Below are 22,032 nucleotides of genomic sequence, written 5' to 3' on the forward strand. Positions count from 1 at the left end.
TAATGTGGAAATATGTTTGCATGACTGCACCTGTATAACCTATATCAAATTGCTTGCCTTCTCAATAAGGCAGGGAGGGAGAGAATTTGGAGCTCAAAATTTTTTTTAAATGTTAAAAATTGTTTTTGCATGTAATTGGAGAAAAATAAAATACTAAATCAAGAAAAAAATCAGTTTTAAAAACATCCTTCTGATTTTCCAGCTGTACTAGTTATTAGTTATGATGTCTGAATTAAAATCTATGGATTTTAATTCACTAAACTAAAAATTGATGATGAATGAATGAATTCAGATTTGAGGCTGAAAGGCTTGGGAGAACTTAAAAAAATTTCCTCTGAAAAAATCAGAGGAAATCAAATGCATTTCCCTTTTCTTTCATTCTCTTTTCTTTCTGGTGGGATAGAAAGTGTTGGTATCATTATTTGTAGCCTTTAATTAAAATTCCTTGTTCTCCTGTGTATGTTTCTGCAGATGGCATGGACCTGCTGGCTCTATTACTTCTCCAAGTTCATTGAGCTATTAGACACTGTAAGTCATCCAGTTAAGTAAATATTTGATTTCTTTTCACAGAAATCATAGACTAGAAGAAAGTTACTACAGTATCGTTTTGGTGCCTCATTCCCTTCCTCACTAGCCAGACTTCGTATCTTTGAATAGCCTCATTATCTCTCATTTATTCAAGAGAATGCATGGGGGAAGATAATTCAATTTTCAAAGTGTTCCCCAAACCTTAAAAAAGATCTCCCTACACATAAAATCATGCCAAGTCATTAAGTAATAAATATATAAATTATATATATATATATATAAAATATATACACACAACTCTCATAATCCATATAACAACTCTCCTTTATTCCACTAATTTGAGTCCCTCACAACTGTCTCAAAACCCTTACAATAGCTCTTCATTGCTTTAAGTCTTATGATCAAGTTTAGGACATGAACAAAACTGTTCTAGGCTCTTTATAATTCAAATTTAGGAAGGACTATTGTTATTTGACCAAAATTGTTGCCATCAGAGCACAACAAACCTTCACTCTATAAAGCACTATAAACTAATGCTAAACTATACCTAAAGAGCCTATCTTTAAAACAAAAACAAAAACATAACAAACAAACAAATCTGTCACAGATACATAGAGAGAATCATCCAAATACTTTATTTCATACTAAAGTCCATGCCTATTAGGTCTCTTTTTCATCTTGCTTTTGGGCATGCTAAGTGCTTACAAACTTTGGCAACAGGATCTTCAGAAATGCTTGTACCAAGAATTCCATTTCTCTCAATTCTATTGATCCTATTTGAAGAAGCCGTGTGTTTTTCTTTTTCTTCTATGAAAGTTAGGACAAAAGAACCACTCCATTTTCTGCTGCTTCTAACTCTAGTTAAGACTAGTATGAGAACCTCCAGCCCCAAGTCTTTTAAATTTATTCTCCCTTTAGGACCTATGCAACTATGTCCTGTGTTTCAAATCTTCCCCTCACCTATTTCTCTATTTCACCATTCAGAGGATGTTAGAGATGGAAGGGATATTAAATATGCTTTAGTCTAACCCCTTCATTTTCCAGATGACATAGCTGAGGCTCAAAGAGATAAACTGACTTGTCCAAAGTCACACAGTGAATGAGTCCTAGGTGGAGACAGGTCTAGGACCAGAATCCTCTTGACTCCCATCCAGTTCAATTCTTTTCCCACTGAACCATGTTGCTTCCTTACGTTTTTGTAAGCATATGTATTTTGGCTTTGTTACTATTTTGCATGTTCTTGGCTCTATGCAGAATGCTGTGCCCTTACCTCCCAATAATCCTCTCTCTTACCCTTCTTGCTACATATTATTATTCTTTTGGGTTGCTCTCTTCTTAGCTAGCTTATTCCTATGGAATTTTGGGCTTTGTTTACACTCTTCCTCTTAAGTTTCCAATAATTTTTCTTTCATACTTTCTCTGCAAACCAATCTGCAGATTCCATTTTATAATGCCTTGAATTGACCATGTTTCCCAAGCTACTTCTATTTTGCTTTCTGTTTCCCAGATTAACTCTTTGGAGGTTGTATTTTTTTTTAAAAAACCTATTATTATGCCTTTATGCATTTTTTGATGATTGCTAATTTTTTTAAAGCTTTCTCTCTTATTTGCTAGAGTCTGGATTTGTTTAAATTAGGGAAAATACAGAATGTTTTTAATTCCAAGAATTAGGGCTAGTCTATTCCTGTCATTATTTCTTTCTTCACAATTGCCTGGAAAAATCACTCTGATTTCTTTTATTTTTTCCTGCTTCTTCCTCCACCCTGCCTATTTGACCAATTCATTCCACTCCTACTTCCACTTCCCTCTAAGACTTTAATTTCTCTTGAATTACCTAACTCTTCATAATCGGATAAAGGGGAGTTAGCCTCTTTTGTGCTTCCCTTTGTGAAACCATCTTGTTTTGTAAACATTTAAAGCAAATTGTGTTTGTATATTGACTAAAAATATTTCATTCTTCCCTTGTGTTTGTGTATACTAAATGAATATCGCATGTATTTTAAATGTGAACTTGATTTTCTTTAAATTATTTCAGATCTTTTTTGTTCTGCGTAAGAAAAATAGCCAAGTTACTTTCCTGCATGTCTTCCATCACACCATCATGCCATGGACCTGGTGGTTTGGAGTCAAATTTGCTGCAGGTAGTTGAGGGAGAATTGGGATCATGTGTTATAATAATAATAAAATTTCCATATGTTATAAAAATAGCAGTAATGATAATAGCATTTACATAGCACTTTAAGGTTTTCAAAGTGCCTTTACAAATATTATCTCATTTGATCCTCAAAACAACCCTGGCAAGTAGGTGCTAATATTATCCTTACTTTACAGATGAGGAAACTGAGGCAGACAGAGGTCTTGCCAGGGTTATACATTATAAATTGTCACTAAAATGAAAAAAAAAGTTAACAAATTCCCTGGAAGATCAGAGAAGACACTCAAATAAAACTCCTGAATTCATATGTGGGGATCTTATATAGCTTTTTCTGTCTTTCTTATTTATTCTTCCCTGGTCCAAAATACCAGATATTTAAGGCTCTTTGGCACATTCTCCCTTATGTATTCTTTAGTTGAGAATACTTTGGGTCCTCTTTTTTCAAGTGTCATTTGTTCTGTTCCCAATATGTACATTGCTTTATAGTGGAATGCAAATCCTCCACTCATAGGGATTTTGTTAAATAATTGAGAGGCAGAAGTATATGGTGGATAGTAAGTCAGTTCTGATCCCTGAAGACATGGATTTAAGTCCTTCCTATGGCACATTCAGACTGTATGACCTTGAGCAAGTTACTTAACTTCATCATGCTGTAAGCAAGCCTCTGAGACTATAAGTTGCAGAGAAAGTGTCAACCTGCACTGGTGAGAGCTTTTCTTCATTCGGGAATTCCCTATTCTGGAATTTTGTTGTTGTTCAGTTGTTTTCAGTCATGTCCTACTCTTCATGACCCCAGTTGGGATGTTTTTTGGCAAAGATAGTGGAATGGTTTGCCATTTCCTTCTTCAGCTCATTTGACAAATGAGGAACTGAGGCAAACAGGGTTAAGTGGCTTGCCTAGGGTCACACAGCTAGGAAGTATGTGAGGCTATATTTGAACTCAGGTCTTCCTGACTCCAGGCCAGGTGCTCTATCCACTTCACCATCTAACTGCCCCTCCTATACTGGGAAGTTAATGGCAATTTCAGTGCTCAATATACATTGCCCATCAACCTTTATTAAACATACTCAATAATGTTCCCATTAAAGAACCTGTCCAAAATCTACTTGCATTCTTGTGCTACTTATAGTATTGAAGGATCTTCTGAACATGTACTTTAAAAAAAGTTTTTTTTTTTAAATGGGTAGTGTGTGGTGTTTTGGTTTAGTTCTTTTGAATTCATATAATTGATGAACTATGGAATTAATTTGTCTCGTAAGTTACTTATAAATCATTGTCTTTATATCTTTTCCGACTCCTAGATTAATTGCCTAAACTTACTTTAAGAGGAAGACAGCTCATGGAGTGGGAGGAATACTCCCTGGTTCTGGAGTCAGAAGATGTAGATTAAATTTCATCTCTGATGATTATAACCTATGTAACCTTGGGAAAGTCATTTAACCTCTGGGGCTCAGTTTCCTGATCTATGAAATGAGAGGATTGGATTAGATGGCCTCTGAGGTCTAGACCTATGATCCTTCTAATTCCTTTGACTGAGATACTCCCGGTATAGGAATTTTCTATCAATACAGATCTCAATTGGCTTATGACTGAGGAGATAAAAGCCCTAAGGAGTTGCATGTTGTTGTGCTTAATAAATATTTATTGAGTGAATATATTGTACATAATATGTCTTGAATAGTTTGTATTAAATTGTACTTTGGGCCCACAAAGAGAACTTTCAGAGAATTTATCCTTTTTCTGATATAGAAATCAATTTCCACTGAGAGATCTCCTTTTTTTCTTTTTTAAAAGAATCTTTCATCCAAGGACTCAAACAGTACAGTCCAGGTTCTACTGCCATGTTAAATTTATAATGTACTTTAAAAAACCATGCAGTATATATAACAGAGATTTATGTACAATCCTTTTTTTTCGGGTCTTTGCACATAGAAAGCTTGTGTTTCTAGGTGTTCATCAAGTTCACAATGAAAAAAAGAAAATAAAACTTAAAAAATTGAATCTTCCTTCTCATAGTACAAGATTTTTTAGGATAGTTATTATGTCTGTTCCTCAAGTTTAAGAAATTTTCAGGCAGCTGGAATGAAGCTTTTTTCATATAGTGACATGATTGCAACCTAATTTTAGAGATTAAAGAGAAAACTTTTAGTAGATTCCAGATCCAAGCCCATGGAACTCACAACATAGGGAAAACCCTGTGGTTCATGGGGTAAGAGGAGTAGGAAGAAAAATGTAGAAGGAGGAAAATCCCAGAGTTGGCAGAGCACTACTGTGACTTCAGATTTGCTTTTGAGTTCCCTGCATACCAGGAGACATGTCAGTAATTGAAATTCCTCAAGTTGGCAGCTCACCAAGGAGAATTTTTCCAGAGGAAACAGATTTGATTTTATAACCCAGTTCACAAAATAGAATTCAGGTTATAGTCAGATTTCTCAACTGTATCTATTTCATTTTACTTTGATTTAAGAAATATTTAATAAGTACCTGCCATTTGCAACACAGTGTGGTAGACCCAGGAAGAGAGAGAAACCAAAGCAAATGAGAGCAGGTACCTTTTTGAGGCATTTATAGTCTAAAAGGAGAGAGAGAGAGAATGTATTTGCAAAAAACTGTTATATAAGGTGCAATGTGCAAATACAATCATAAGGAATACACAAGCAATCCCTGTTAGAAATTCATAAGAAGGAGAGATCACTGCTTTCTGTGCTACCTTTTCCTGCCCTGTCTTGTTTCTATTTACTGTTAAAGGTTTGAAAAATACTTTTACTGAGTTCTAAGTCATCTTTACATCTTCTCTGTCTGTCATATGATGAAAGTTATTGACCTTTTGAGGGCTAAAAGTCTGTAGTGCAGTGCCTTAATAAGTACATAACAGCTTTCCAATAAATATTAAATCAAATTAAATAATTAAATCAAAGCACTCAGCCTTTTTTAGAAGAATACTGTGTAGTATTGGCCACTAACAATATTTTACAGGAGGCTTTCAAGGTCATAAAGTAAGAAATAGCCATATGTCTGAATCCTTAACATGAGATTAAGTTACTTAAACCTACTCTTGTTTTATCTTCTTTTACATCCATATTTCATAAAAATGTATTTGTTGTTGTCATAGTTCAGTCATTTCAGTCATGTCCAACTCTTCATGACCCCAATTTGGGGTTTTCTGGGCAAAGGTACTAGAGTGATTTGCCTTTTTCTTCTCCAACTCATTTTACGAATAAGGAAACTGAGGCAAACAGGGTTTAGTGACTTGCCCAGGGTTACACAGCTACTAAGTGTCTGAGGCCAGATTTGAATTCATGAAAATGAGTTTTCCTGACTCTATCCACTGCATCACCTAGTTGCCCCAGTTCTTGATTTACTGTGCAGATAATTCAAGTTAACACATTACAACAAGAAGAGATATGAAGAGACTTGAGAATTACTTTACATTCTACTTTGTGCCTGTTGACTCTCCAAATCTTTGAGAAAGTGATTCATAAGAATGTTGAGAAACAGAAGCTCCTGAAAGTTATCACATCATAGAATTAAGGCTAGAAAGGCCCTTAGAGACCATTTATTTTAATTTTCTAAATACAGCAGTTTTATTGACATAATACACTGTATTCTGGAATCCCTTAAACCAATGGCCTCTCTTACTTTGGAAAGTTTCTATCATGCCAATTTATTCTTTGCATTCGTGTATTTTTGAAGCAGCTAGATGGTGGTGCAGTGGATAGATCACTGGACCTGGAGCCAGGAAGACCTGAGTTCAAATCCAGCCTCAGATACTTACCAGCTAAGTGACCCATAGCAAGTCACTTGACCTCTGTCTACCTCAATTGCCTCATCTGCAAAATGGGGGTATAATAACAGCACCTAATCCCTTCCCTCAGGATAATACGAGATAATATTTGTAAAATACTTTGCAAACTTCACAGGACTATATCAATGCTGGTCATTATTATTTCCTTGGCTTCTTTGTTTGGTCTTCCATGTAGAGTTCTTTGAAATACTTTGTGCATGGAATATCTATTCAGTGCCATCCAAGGCAGCAATACTTTTAGAAGTATTTCCAACATGTAAGCCTAATCTTCCTTATCTGGAATGAAATTGTCAAATCTGGAACAGATCTTTTAATACATTCCAGCCCAGCTAATATTTACCTAGTATTTAATTCCCTGGCTGGCTGTTGAACTTCCTTATGCAATAGCATTAGCATGGTACTCCACCTTGTGTTTTCTTTCATTTAAATAGGCGTATGCTTAGCAGATATCTGCAGATAATTTTGACATTGACTTTGTATATATCCAAGTCAAGAGAAGGAGAGTGGCAAGAGTTGCCCAACTCTCCAGGTGATAGAACATTATGTGTTGTATATTTACAAAGTGTAATTCATTTGAAGATTCAAATTCTTTGGGGGACCTGTTATCACAGAAAGGAAAACAATTTCAGAGAAAAATAATCTTTATCAGGAAAACCTTGCAAAAGCAGGTACAGCAAGCTTATATCTAAACCATCAAAGATGGATTAAGCGTCCTAACTTAAAGTTCTCCAGAAAAGTATTGCTTGCTATCCTGTTATATTTGTATAAGTTTATTTTCCAGAAGGTTGCACAAAATGTGAATAATAAAAGCTAAAAAATTATAATAGTAAGGGTTCCAAATATGATAAAATCTCATTTTAGGTATCTATAAAAAGACACATTAAAATATTTTAAAGAGAATATTGTCATGATGAGAGAATTAGCCATTTACCCTGGTACTCTGTTCATTAGGTTCTGACTTGCTATGTCATTGATACTAGGATCTATACCCTAGAACGCTTTCCTTGGTGAGAGTATCAGAATTTCATGATAATATAGGTAGAGTTATAATGAGTTATACAGGTAGAGTTATAATGGCCTCATGCTAATGGCCAAGGAAATATCTTCCCATCATGGAATCATGAAGCTCAAATGAACATCTAGAGTGTGTTAACTATGGAAGAGCCTTTGTGAACTAAGACATAAATCATCAAAAGTGGATTAAGTGTCTTGAAGCTCTATGGAAAAAAAAATTGCTGCTATCCTGGTATATCTGTTTAAACTTATTTTTTTTATAAGGTTAAGCAAAATGTGAATAATAAAAACTAAAAATAAAAACTTCATTATGGGGAATGTGGGGATTATGTAGGGAATCTGGAGGGACAGAGATTAGCCAAAATTGAATTTGACCATGCTTATAAAGAAAGAGTTTGCTAAAGCAAATAGTATCAACAAGATTAAAGGAGGAAAATGCAATTGCTTGAGAGAACAAATTATTTTAGGCACCTCCTCAGCGCTTTGTGAGCATGTGTTTACATATAATTATTATGCTGATTATGAATCTTATATATTCATCTGATCTCTACGAAATAACATTTTGTTAATCCAGTTGGACTTCTTGTATATATTTAGAAGTCTATTTCTGTGTTGATTACTAAACCACTGTGTTAAAAAACCAAATGGGACAGTATGGTAAATAGAGTTTTGGATTTGGACTTAGATTAAAATCCCATGTTTGGTACTGGTTTGCTATGTGACCTTGGGCAAGTCACCTAACCAATCGATGCCCAGAGGATTCCCCAGGACTGATTTCCTAAGTCATAGGCAGCTGATAGAGGGCATTCTGACACTAGGTGTCCTTCCGAGCTATCAGATATAAGGTAGCACTTCACAAAAGTCTTACTCCTCCCTTAGAGGGTACCCTGGGACTTTGAGGGCTATTTCACACAATCTGATAGTTCCTACCAAGCTTTTGGAAGGTCTTTAGGTATAAATCTGCCATCTGTGTTCTAAGCTGCAAGAGATTTAGCACCAAAGGTTTTCCACCAGGTGATAACATTTTGTGGCCACTGAAATTCATGAAGATAATATAATCCTTCTCCTGAACTTCATCTGGGTGTCTCATTAGCATATCAGACTCAGTATGTCTAATATGAAATTTATTGTCTTCTCCCATCAACCTTTTCCTCCATCACATTTTCCTATTTCTAATGAAGGCATCATTATCCTTCTACTGTCAGATTTGCAGCCTTGAAATCATCCTGAATTCTTTCCTTTCACCACCCAAATCCAATCAATTACTAACTCTCACAGATGCTACTTCTACAACATTTCTGAAATTGCTGCAGGCCCTTATTGTCTCTCTCCTTGACTGTTGCAAAAATAATTTGGATTGGCCTCCTTCTTCGAATCTCTACCCTATCCAATTAGTCATCCATGAAGTTCCCAAAATAACCACTCTAAGGTATAAGTCTGACCACAGTACACCTCTGCTTAAAAAATCTTTTGGGGCACTCTATTGCCTCTGAAATAAAATACAAACTTCTTAGCCTGGCATTTAAGGCCCAGTTTCCAGCCTTATTTCATGCAAGTGCCTCTCAGGCACGCTACACTAGATTCAAACTGGCATCCTTGAAATTTCCAGAATTCAGAATTCCATTTCCCAGTCTCTTTGCTTTGTACAATCCATTCCCCATGCCTGACTTGTATCCATTCCCTTCTCACCTTTGCATCTTAGAACAGGACATCTTAACTAGAGTCCATGAACTTGTTTTTAAAAGTATTTTGACAACTGTATTTCAATATAATCTTGTGCATTACATTTTATCCATTTAAAAACATTTGTCTGAGAAGGTATTCATAAGACTTCCCCAGACTCAAACGAGTCCATGATACAAAAATGGTTAATAAACCCTGTCTTAGGATTTTTCTTTTCCTTCAAGGCTCTGATCAGGTAGCACCTCTTATTGGAAGCCTTACCTGATTTCCCCCAATTACTACTTGTCTCCCCCATTGGAAAGTAAGTTCCTTGGGGGCAGGGACTTTTTTTTTTGGTTTTGGTTTTCTTTGCACCTCTAGAATATAACTCAATGCCTTGCACATAGGAGCTACTAAACAACATTATTGGACAAATAACCCAGTTGATGAAAGTACAGATCTTTGAATTGTTAGAAGGCTTAAAGCATTATTTTCTTTTAAAATTTTATAATTTTAATTTTTTCTAGTTCAAATTGGATTTCTCCAGTAATTAGTCTGCAACTTTTGAGGATTTGTTATGTTAATGAATTAAAAGAGTACTATTCTTTGGAAAAAGCAAAATGCTTTTATTAACATATTTTAAAATGACAAAACTGTTATCTTCTCTCATAACCAAGAAAAATATATTACCTGTTGTCATGCCCTTGGTGGAAGGAGAAGCCTTTTTTAAGGTTTGCCTATCAGTGTTACAAATTATTGTGTTACTTTGAAAATATTTTTGAAAAGTATTATAGGTAGAACAAATAAATTTTAAAAAGAATGTTCTGATACATAACCATTATAAATGGAGTTTATCTTGTATTTGAAGTAAACAGCCATTTGAAGGAAAAGCCATTTTATACCTCATATAAATAAATTGTATTTGCTAAAGTTGTCAAGGATTTTGCCAATCTTGTGAATTGTTCATATTTTTTTCTAATTTGTTAAGTCTGTTGATTCAGCAAATTTGAGTTCTCATATGACATTTTCTTCCAATTAAAAATCAAGGAATAATGACATTAAAAATCTTTGATCATATAAATCCATCTCTTGGACAACCAATGACAATGCTACATTTTGCAGGTGGCTTGGGAACATTCCATGCCTTGTTGAATACAGCTGTTCATGTAGTCATGTACACCTACTATGGATTGTGTGCACTGGGACCAGCCTACCAGAAATATTTGTGGTGGAAAAAACACTTGACAACACTACAGCTTGTGAGTAACTCCCCTCCCCTTCCCAATTAAGCCCCACAAGTGGAAATCAGTCCATTTCTATGTAAATTACACTCCCAACTAAACAGTCCACAGAACAAACAAATAACTTCATCATTGGACATTATGTAGTTAATCTTTTGATATAATTTTAGTTTTATCAGGAACGTTATCTGAAAACAATTGGGACTATTTATAAAATAATAAGCACTAATTATAAAATCTTAAGCCAGAATGTGTGCACCATTCTAGCTGTTTCATTTATAGTTAAATCAAATAGGTATATTTGAATAATTAACATGAATCAGCCTAAGGGGGTCTATTACTACTATAATACCAAACTGAAGGAGAAAATATCAGCATGCTTGGTTTAAACTCTCTATAGCTTATCCCACAATATTGGGTGAATTATTTGATTTTTAAATGATTAAAAATTATTCCTCTTTCCCACCATTCCCAACCTCAATATGTATAAACTCCCATATTTATTTAGCACCAGAGGATTATTATGAGGACCAAAAACCAAAATTCAGAAAGGTGATAAATCAATGTGCTTTTAAAAATGATTTTCCCATCACAATTCATAATTACCCTCTAATCAAACAAGTAGCCAACATATACCTAAAAATCTGTCTAGTAGGAATACCTCTCCAACATCTAAGTTTAAATTCTGCATCATATAAAAAAATGGGACATGTAGCTATGCTGCCTTTAGAACTATTATTTAAGGCTTAAGCAGAGTATTAGCTTAAATATTTTTGTATCAGCATCCTACTCTGCCCAGCAAGTTGACCTCACGTTCTGCAAAAGCTAAAGAAGAAAGCATGGATTTAGGGTTGTACAGCTAGATTTGACATTTAAAAAGGGAACTTCTAGTTATTGCTCAACATGGATTGAGTGCCCAGAATACGCTGGGCAACCTATGAAACAAATCTGTCATAGGTTGCCTGTCTTAAGGTGGAAGAATTAAATTTTGATTCAAGACCTGTGCCGTGTCAAGATTTGAATATGTGCCTAGAGATGGTTGCCCTTGAGTATGCCCAGAAGGGCCTAGTCTCTGTTCTCTCTGTTGTTCTAATTCCAAGAAAGACAGCATGGGTTGTGGTAAAAATACTGTACCTAGAGCCAGGAAGATCTAGCTTCAAATACTGCCTCTGACATTTAACTAGCTTTGTTACCATAGACGAGTCACTTAGCCTTCCTGAGCCTCACTTTCCTCACCTGTAAGATGAAAGGGTTGGACTATATTGCCTCTAAAGTCCCTTCTAGATTTACATCCATGATCTTAAGAAAGCCAACAAAAATCCTTCTTTGAAGAACTTACTCTGAAGACTTAGAATAGCAGGGAAAGGGAAAGCCATTTTTGCATAAAGCAATGGTTCTCAAACTCTTTTTAAGCTTGTAGCACAGAATTATTTGAGAGACTTACACATGTGCATGTAATTGTAAGCTGCATGAAAATGTAAGTTCAGTCTAATTCCTGAGTCACACATGCCTACATGTAATTGAAAGTGGACCTTCTATATCATTTGGGGCACACCTGACAAAAATTTGGGGCAAACTCTTGAAGAGCTCCTGGGCTTAGTGTGTGGGAAGATGCTAGGGATTCTTTTGGTTACTTCAAAGTCAGGGGTGCTCCTAGCCCATTTTGCAAAGAGAACCCCTACACATTTAGGTTGTTGTTGTTCAGTTGTGTCCTACTCTTCATGACCCATTTCGGGTTTTTGTAGCAAAGATACTGGCATGGTTTGCCATTTCCTTCTCCAGCTTGTTTGCAGATGAGGAAATTGAGGCAAATAGAGTTAAGTGACTTGCCCTGGGTCACACAGTGAGTAGGTGTCTGAGGTCAGATTTGAACTTAGGTCCTCCTGACTGCTGGGCCTGCCACTCTATCCACTGTGCCACCTAGCTGCCCCATTTAGGGACACGTTTAGGACACCTTGGATTCTCCAAAGATCTTCTCTGTTGCCAGTGTGAACCAGTTCTGAACTTAGATCCAAAGCAAAGTAACTCTAAAGGAAGTTACTTTTTAAGCAAGATTGCATGGCTCAGGAGCAGCCAATAGAGGTGGAGGAGAGGTATAGGTTGGTTGTGCAAGTGGTTAAGAATTAAACTGCTAATTAAATAGAAGAGTTTTTAAATGGCAACAAAATATCTGACTATTTTCCTTGTTCTCTTCTTTAGGTTCAATTTGTTATAGTGACAGTCCACATAGGACAGTCCTTCTTTGTGAAGGATTGCAAATACCAGTTTCCAATCTTCCAGTACATCATCATGTGCTATGGGTGTATCTTCCTGTTCTTGTTTGCCCACTTTTGGTATCATGCTTATATCAAGGGTCAAAGGCTGCCCCAAACTGTGAAAAACGGAGTCTGTAAAAGCAAGAATAACTGAAATCTCCTGTTGACACAGATACTTCAGACTGTTGTACTATACTCCTAGACAATCAGGACATATTTAGATGCACAGTACATTTTATATGTTTTTCTTCAAAACCAAGAGCTTGCATTTTTATGATAAGTTATTTGGGTTTCTGATATTTGAGAGGGAGGATAATATGCAGATTAGAAACTAATCTTAAAGTTTTTTTTTTTGACATTTTCAACTGCTACACAGAATCTAAAGGTCTTACTTGATAACTTTTCATTACAATGATACAAGGCAGTTGAGGTAGAACACTCTTCAAAGAAGTCCAGCACGCATGAAAAATACCAAATATTTTGAGCACTGAGAAGAGTATAAACTAGTAGCTTAAATATTGTTGAAGGTGGGCTGACAGGATGATTACTGTCGGCTTCACTATAACACTTCAATGATTCTGGAGCTGATTTTCCCATTTAAATAGATAACAGTGGTGAAGATTAAGCAACTTTTTTTGGAGTAAGTGTGTCAGATTAAATATAATTTAGAGGTAATTTGCAATCAGTGGGTCTTTTGAGCAGCAGTTTTAGTTTCTACTGACAAATGTTTCCTCCTAGAACATTAAGAAAAAGATGATAGGGACTGATAGGTTAATAAAAACAACCCATTACAGTTATTTTATCCCTGGGTAGAGTTGAATTTGCCAAGAAGAAAAAGTACTTAAAGTTCAGCTGTGATCTTCATTTTGAGTATTTTTATTGACTCTGTTATGTTTTAGCATGACTCAGCTGTAACTTGTGATCTTCTTACAAGTTTAATCTATGGCTTAAAGGAAATTACCTTTCATTATTGGGCTAAACAGACTTCAGGGCTCACCGTGATTTTAGGGTGCCTGTTATGCCCACTATTCAGATATCTTTTGAAGCAAATGAATGCAGATAAAATGGTAGGTGTTTAAGAGTGAGTATACCTGTTTATATATAGGGGTTTTTTTTTAAATAAAGGTGATCAGAGGAAAGTGATTATGGAATCCAAATACTAGTGCCACAGAATAATTAATTGTTACTTTAAAAAAGTATTAAAGAGGAGAGTTTTTGTGGTTGTTAGCCTTAATCTTGTCTGAGATCTTCACAATGTTATGGCACTTTAAAAAAAAAGGTCTGAACGATTGACTCACCTTGAATGTGTTTTGTCTCTTTAAAAGGTTCCCTTTCACTTACATGAGCCAATACAAAGTGAAATGTATTGTGTATAAAGTAACAGCAATATTGTAGGATGATCAGCTGTGAATGACTTAGCTATTCTCAGCAATACAATAATCCAAGACAACTCTGAAAGACTTGATGAAAAATGCTATCCATCCCCAAAGAAAGAACTGATGGTGTCTCAATACAAATTGAAGCACTTTTTTTAAACTTTCTTTATTTTTCTTCAGGTTTTTTTTCAGTCTATGTTTTCTTTCACAACATGACTAATATGGAAATATTTTGCATGACTATACATGTATAACATATCAAATTGCTTGCCTTTTCAATGAGGGGGGTTGGGGAGGGAGGAAGGGAGAGAATTTAGAACTCAAAGTTTTAAAAACAAATGTTAAAGATTGTTTTAACATGTAACTGGGGAAAAATAAAATACTAAATAATTTTTTGAAAAAGTCCCCTTTCCAAAAATTCTCATTTTCATAAATGCAGGATAATGTTAGTCAATCAGAGTTAGTTTTAAAACCATGGGTGTACTTTGGTCAAGAACAAATGGAAATCAGAAAGTTCTGAATTTTTCTAGACTTGTTTATGTCAAATTTTGAATAATTATTTTACTTCTGGAACTGATTTTGACCCCCAAATAGATATACTACTACTTAGCTAATATGTGACCTACAATAAAACCAGTGTTTATTGCAAATCTAGTGGATTGTGTAAGACTAGATTGTGTTTTTCCTGTATATCTGCAACTCCCTGGCCTAAAGTCCATCCTTTGCTATGGTTCTATGCCTTCATTCTTGCCAAATTCTCTAGTTCTCTTGTTTCAAAATGATGTACAGGGACATGATTTACTTACCATACAAAAATTTAGAGGGGCATGGAAATGACAGATTAAGGAGAAAGAGGAGCTTACCTTGGAAAGGATGCAGAGATCAAAGAACCAATCCCTCTCTAGATATCTCAGTGTCTATGGTTCACTTAGATGGAGGTTGAAGTTAGGAAATTATAAGGAGATGCTGTGTTCTGTGCTCTCAGAGACCCTAAAGTTGTAAATGGTGAAAAGCAGAGGCCTTTAGGAAGTCAAAAGTGAAAGAGAAAAGAAAAAAAGTATTGTTTTTCATGTATACTTTTCTTTAATCTTGTCTCTATTACCTACTTTCTCTTCCATTTGTCTGCATTGTCCTTTCAGTATGATGTATATTGGCATGGAAAAGATGGCAGCTTGGGTTGAGAAGAGGAAACCATTTTTTAGTCTGATTAGAAGTAGATTCAAAATCAAATGAAGAGGAAGGTAGGGGAGAAGAAGAGGAAATTTTCAAATATCAAAAAATCCTAGATAGGATCTTCTTCTATTAACAAAGAAAAGATCACTAGTTCACTGTGAATGTTGCTGGATGAGGGGTTTGTCTAGACTTAGGTTGGTAGGGACAGGCTCCAAATCTCGAGTCATATGAAGATGTTCTGTCTAGTAGGATATCTTTAACTTTTCAGTATTTCCTTACCTTTGGTTTTAAATAAGCTTTATTTGTGAGTTTGTGAGCTACAAGTTTTTGCTTAGAATTTGTGAATCCTGGAAGGGACTAAATCTATGAGGTATTTCTACATGCATAAATTTCTAAATACTACGGGACTTTATTTACCATTTTATGGTTTTAGTATATTTTAATTCATTGAACTAAACTGTTTGCTCCATGAAATTCCATCTCTTCCCTGATATTTTACTTCCATTGACTTTTTTATGGGTTGTAAAACATTCTCTGGATAATACGAGAATAAAATTTGGATCTCTGTATATTTAATAAATTTGAGGTATTATGTCATTTTTGTCTGTGCATTTTTCTATTGCCTTTTACCTTAAATCGTAGCCATTTTGAGGGAAGAGTGTCAAATATTCATTCAGTACCATATAACAAATATTTATTAAGTACCTATTGTGAATAAATCACTAGGTTTTGTGGGAGGATAGTAATAATAAGACATGGATCCTGCCATCTAGAAGCTTATTATGTTGTAGCGGAGTGATAATAAACACAAAGAGTTCTAATGCAAAACAGTGTACACGTGTTCTGTGACTGGTACCATAGTAACTGCTATAAAGGAGTCCAAAAAGAGGAAATACCCTTATGGCTGGAGTGATCAGGTAAGGCATCTCAAGGAGGCCAGATTTTAACTAGGTCTTAAAGGGTGACAAGGAATTCAGAGAGGTGGGGCAGTGTTCAAGGAAGAAGGTGTATCAGGGAGTTCATTCTAAGTAGAAGAAAGAGAACAGAGTTTCACAGATTTTCAGAGCTAGAAAAGAACCATACAACATATTTAATTCAATGCCCTTTGGAGAGTTCAGGATCTTCTGAATCCTGGGCCAGGGCATTTTCCATTGCATTATAAAGAGGCAAAGGCAAAGAGAGAAGGAAACATGAGGTCTTTTCAGGCCAGTTTAGATGAAGTCAAGAGTTTCAGTAGTATTGAGAGAGGTTAAAAAAGTCAAAGAAACCAGATTGTAGAAAACCCTAAATATCAAACTAAGGAATTAAGATTTTTATTCTATTCTAGGGAGCTCTCAGCAAGTAAATGATAATTAGAATAGTATTTTAGGAAAATAAATATGATGGTGGCATGTAAAATCACCTCCTGGCTTCTTTTAAGACCCAACTCAAATCCTACCTTCTGCAAGAGGCCTGCCAGTCTCTTCAACTGCCAGCAGCCTCCCTATGAGATTATCTCCCATTTGTAAATAGGTTTTTTTTGGCATGTTGTCTCCCCAAATACAATGCAAACTCTTGAAAGGCAACTACCTTTCTTTGTATTCCCAGTACTTAGGACAGTATAAGCACTTAAAATTTTTTAATAATGTTTATACTGGAAGGTTGAAAGCTGATTAGGAGGCTATCACAACAATACTTACACATAAAGTAGAAGTGGGCCTGGGTTGGGGTGGTAGTACTGAGAGTGGAAAGCAAGAAACTAGGAAGTTGTCAAGGAATTTATAGGAATTGATGATTGGTTGGGTAGAAGGAATGAGAGAGAAGGAAGAGTAAAAGATGAAGAAGGATGAGTAAAAGGTCTTCTGAGACAGCTAAAACCATCAATTAGTCTATATTTAGGGGTCCTACAAGAGCTAAAGAATCCTATGCAAACTATACTTGTGCAACTCAAGAAATTTATAATTCATTTAGGAATAGTGGATAAATATGCAGAAATTATAATATAGGTCAGTATATAAGTGCCAAATGAGTAGCTGAAGAAATTTTAAATGGTTAACTTTTTATATAATACAAGGTATGTCGATGTCAAAAGAAGCCTGGCCTTTGAAAAAGGCAGTTTATGCAGTCCTTCTTCAGTTTCAATTTCGGAGTCTTAAATGAAATTGGTTAATTCAGTTTTAAAAAATATTTACTAAGCACCAATCATATTCTAGGCACTGTGGTTACAAAGCCAGAAACAAATGGTCTCTATCTTCGAGAAGCTTATATCCTGCTGGCTTATTTAAAGTCACCTCATCACTAGCTTTCAAGATGAAAAGGGACACTTGGAATTAATTTGGCTCAGGTCAGAAGTGGGAGGACACCAGTCTCTGAAGTACTGCTTATCCAAAGGATCTGCCCCAGAAGAAAGAACCACAGAAAGAAAATTTTTCTTTAGTAGGCCATTTGCTTCAAAAAGAAGCATACTGAGGCATGTATAACCTTGTGACTCTTAATAGTGAGTAGAGATGTGTTACTAAGATGAAATAATCAAAAGAATTTAGACTGTGAAACTAGCTGTGAGAGAGTAGGTCTAAGTAGATTTGCTTTAAATTTTAAAAGATCATATTTTTTTCTTTTAATGTTTTATTTGATGTGTGTTTTGATATTGTTTTACTTATGATTGATGATATGATTGACCATGCTTTTGGAAATATACTTGTTTTTATAAGAATAAAACTCAATCAGTTTTTTATTAAATGGATACTATGTGCCAGGCACTATGCTAAGTGTTGGGGATACAAAAAGAAGCCAAAAACAGTCCTTGCCTTCAAGGAGTTTGCAATCTAATGGAGAGATAATAAACAAATATGTATAAAGAAGCTATATACAGGATAAATAGAAAATAATTAACAGAAGGAAAGTACTGAAATTAAGAGGAGTTGGGAAAGTCAGCTAGATGGTACAGTGTATGAGAGTGGTGGGCCTGGAGTGAGGAAGATTCATCTTCCTGAGTTCAAATCTGGCCTCAGACATTTACTAGCTGTGTGACTCTAGGCAAGTCACTTCACCCTGTTTGCCTCAGTTTCCTCATCTGTAAAATGAGCTGGAGAAGGAAATGGCAAACCACTCCAGCATCTTTGCCAAGAAAGTTCCAAATGGACTCATGAATATTCAGACACAACAGAAATGACTCATCAACAACAATAACAGGAAAGGCTTCCTGTAGAAGATAAGATTTTAGTTGGAACTCGAAGGAAGCTAAGAATTAAAGATGAGGAGGGAAGCATGCTAGCATGGAGTATGCAGAAAAAAAATGCCTGGAGCTTAGAGATGGAGTGTCTTGTTTGTGAACAGCAAGAAGGTCAATGTCAGTAGACCATAGAGTACCTGGCCAGGAGTAAAGTGTAAAAAGACTGGAAAGGTAGGAAGGGGCTAAGTTACAAAGGACTGTGAACACCAAAGGAATTTGTATTTGATCTTGGAGGAGATGAGGAACCACTGAATTTTATTGAGCAGGGAGGACATCACTGAACCTGCACTTTAAGAAGTATAAGAGGGGTAGCTAGATGACACAGTGGATAGAGCACCAGCCCTGGCATCAAAAGGACCTGAATTCAAATCTAGCCTCATACACTTGACACTAGCTGTGCGACCCTGCACAAACCACCTAACCCTGTTGTCATCCAAAAAAACAAGCAAACAAAAAAAAATATAAGAATAAAAGTACACTAAGAAGAAAAATCATTGATACTTATAAAACAAGCTTTGCAGTGTTTTACACACACTATCATTTTGAACCTCCCTAAAATCCTATGAGGAAGGCCTATTGGGTATTGTCCTCATTTTATGAATGGGCAAACTGAGGCTGAGAATGAGGAAAGATGATTTGTCTGCACTTTCAGGTAAATATCATCTCAGACTACAGATGGTCTCTAAGTCACCTTTCAACTCAGATTCTGTGAAATAGGCTTGTTTATCTTGGTAGATTATTTCTTTATAAATTCCCAGTACTTACAGGACAAAATATAAACTTGGCTCTCCACACTCTATCTCATTCTACCTTTCCAGTCTCATTTCATAACTGTCACCCTTCATATTCTAGTTAAATCAGACTGCTAGCCATTACTCAAGCTCAATACTTAATCTCCGACCTCCATGCATTTGTATAAACTGTTCCCCATGCTTGAAATGTATCCCCTCCCCACTGTTATTTCTCAGAATCCTTGGCTTCAAGGTTCAACTCAAGTGGCACATCCTTTCATTTTGCCGGGTTCCTCTCCTTCCTCAGTTGTTAATACTGTACTCTTTCCTGCCTCATTTTTCCTTGTGCTGGATTTATTTTTGTACATTGGGTCAATGCGGTAGAAGAAAAACTTCTTGAGGGCACAAACTATTTCATCTACAATGTCTTGCACACACATAGTAATGGATTTAGAAGTTTTTTTTTCATTTATTTATTTTTGCTTCTAGGAAGCTCCTCAGTTTGGCATTTACATAGCCCAGCCCCTTCCTAGCTTGACAGTCTTCTTTCACATACTCTTCTCCTTCACTATGATCCAGGGCTACTTATTATTCTACACACACCACACTCTATCTACTATCTCCAGGCTTTAACGCTGTCTGTCATGTCTGGAATTCACTTACATGTTATCTCCCCCATGTAAATTGCTTGAGGACTGAGGTTGTTTTGTTTTGCTTAGCACAATGCCTGGCACATAGCAAGTGTTTAATAACTTCTTGTTGACTGAATAATGAATGTTTGCTGAATTGAATGAGCATTTAATGTGTTGTCAGTTAAAAGCTATAGCCAAAAACAGAGCTTAAAACATCTCCATAGCTTCCCCAAAAGGAGACAGCTCAACACTCAATTCAGTTCATCTTATTATCCACTTGCTTCATCCAGTGGAGGTCCAGACGTTAGAGCCCTGTATCCACCTTTCTTGACATGAGTGACTCCATATTGAAACCAACCTCTTGTTATAGGCAAAACAATCATGTCCGCCTCTTTGAATCTGGACTCCCCATTCCCTACATCAGAGAAACAGTTTGCCCTGTCTCTCTTGTAAAGCCAACCATAGAGGGAAAGAAGTTTCTGTGCTCTATTTGTTAAGGCTAACTAGAGATTAAAAAACCAGTATTTTTAAGGCAAAAAAAAAACAATAACAAAGCAAAACAAAACAAAACCAGTCAGCTCATTTTGAGATGAAGGAGTGGGGTTTCTTCCTTGTGAATTCCCTTGTAGGTATATGTTGCTGAATAAAATTTCTTTCGACTTGAAAAAGCATTGGGAACTGTGGTTCTTGTTACAATAATTTCAAGTTCTGATCCTCTATTCTGTTTTATGTTTGCAAACTAAAGTGTGAATAATTTAAACATCTAAAATGTTTGATCGTGAAGCCTGGGAACTATGTGATGTGTCTCCTTTCTGACTCTATTTTAATGGCTACCAAATCCATATTAACACATCTTTAATTCTCCCCTTTTGACCTTTCTTATTTGTTCTTGTTTCTTCCCTCTGCCAATACTCTTGCACAGACACTAATCATCTCATGCCTATATTATTACATTAGACTCCTAACTAGTCTCCTTATCTTTAGTCCCTTTCCCAGACTAATAATCCTATATATGCTGCCCAATTGATTATCTTAAAATATCTATGTGACACGTACTGTGCTGAAAAAATCTTCAGTGCTGCCCATTACCTACAGCAATGTTTCCATACCAGGGAGAATTTTTGTGACAGTCATTGCATTATTCCATGAATCCATACTTGTACCAAGCAATTATATATTTTCTCGATCAATAAATATTAATACTAAAACTACAATTATATTGAGGTTCAAGAAAATTTTTTACATTAAAAAATGGTCTTCATACAATTTACATGATGAAGTCCAGCTCTGTGGACTGATATTCAAGGTCTTCCATAAACTGTCGCAAATTTATTTCTGTCTCATATCATTCTCCTCCTCTACTATCTAGCTATCTTCCCTCCTTTATCTATTAAGGTTCAACTTAAGTCTCATGTTCTACACAGTCTTCTCACTCTTTACTGGTTGCAGACGTATAAGCTCCATTTGTAATCTCTTACTATCTTCTCCCTTATCCAGATCCCCTTCAACCCTACCCTTTAAATGTCCTATGCTTCTGCCATTGTGCTGACTGGAATGCCTGCTCTATAATTAACAAACTTGCTTTAATCTTAAAACTTTTCCTTTTTTATTCCTTCCAACTTTTGACACTCTCTGAGATGTAGTTCCCTCCTGATGACATTGTAACCCTGGTCACCTTTTCCAATATTGGTTGAGTTTTCTTGAATAGACCCCTCTCCTCTTTCCACTGACTAGTTCTGGTGCATGACTTGGAATACTCCTTGACTACCATTACCGCAAAGTCTTAATTATCCCTTGACTACTCAGCAATCTCTCTTCCTTTGAGGTTATTCTTATTTATCATTTAATCTAGATCTAGATCCTGGTAGCCATTATCTCAGTCAATCCCCAGGACATTTTCCTTCTGTCTTCAATGAATTTAGTTCACTGGCTTCTAGTCTTTCTCTACTCCCTACCTCCTGATGTCATATTAGGATACTTCAGTATATATATTGATACTCCTTCAAATACTCTTAACTTCTCAAGTCCTTCACCTATAGCTAGGTGGCTCAGTGGATCCAGCTCAAAACCTGGAGACAGAAAGACCTGAGCTCAAATCTGACTGCCAACCTTTATTAGCTGTGTGACCCTGGGCACTTAATTTAACCTCTGTCTGCCTTAGTATCCTTATCTGTAAAATAGAGATAATAGTAGCACTGACCTCTTGGGATTGTTGTGAGGATAAAACAAAATAATGTTTGTAAAGAAC

At 35.8% G+C, this 22,032-nt stretch overlaps 1 protein-coding gene across 7 annotated transcripts in view; it reads left to right on the top strand.

Annotated features, from left to right (window-relative positions):
* LOC114044126 (DEP domain-containing protein 1B) overlaps positions 1-22,032 on the top strand; it is a 262,877-nt gene that overhangs the window by 103,870 nt on the left and 136,975 nt on the right. For 6 of the 7 annotated variants that reach the window (XM_027863428.1, XM_027863429.1, XM_027863430.1 and 3 more), the window contains 3 exons: positions 472-528; positions 2,564-2,669; positions 10,288-10,424. In XM_027863428.1, coding sequence (XP_027719229.1) covers positions 472-528; positions 2,564-2,669; positions 10,288-10,424 — 300 coding nt within the window. Of the gene's footprint in view, positions 1-471; positions 529-2,563; positions 2,670-10,287; positions 10,425-12,605; positions 14,087-22,032 lie in introns of those variants that run through there. The other variant, XM_027863435.1, reaches the window with a different exon arrangement.

This window comes from Vombatus ursinus, unplaced genomic scaffold (genome assembly GCF_900497805.2).
Source record: "Vombatus ursinus unplaced genomic scaffold, bare-nosed wombat genome assembly UNPS02014772.1, whole genome shotgun sequence".
NCBI lineage: Eukaryota > Metazoa > Chordata > Mammalia > Diprotodontia > Vombatidae > Vombatus > Vombatus ursinus.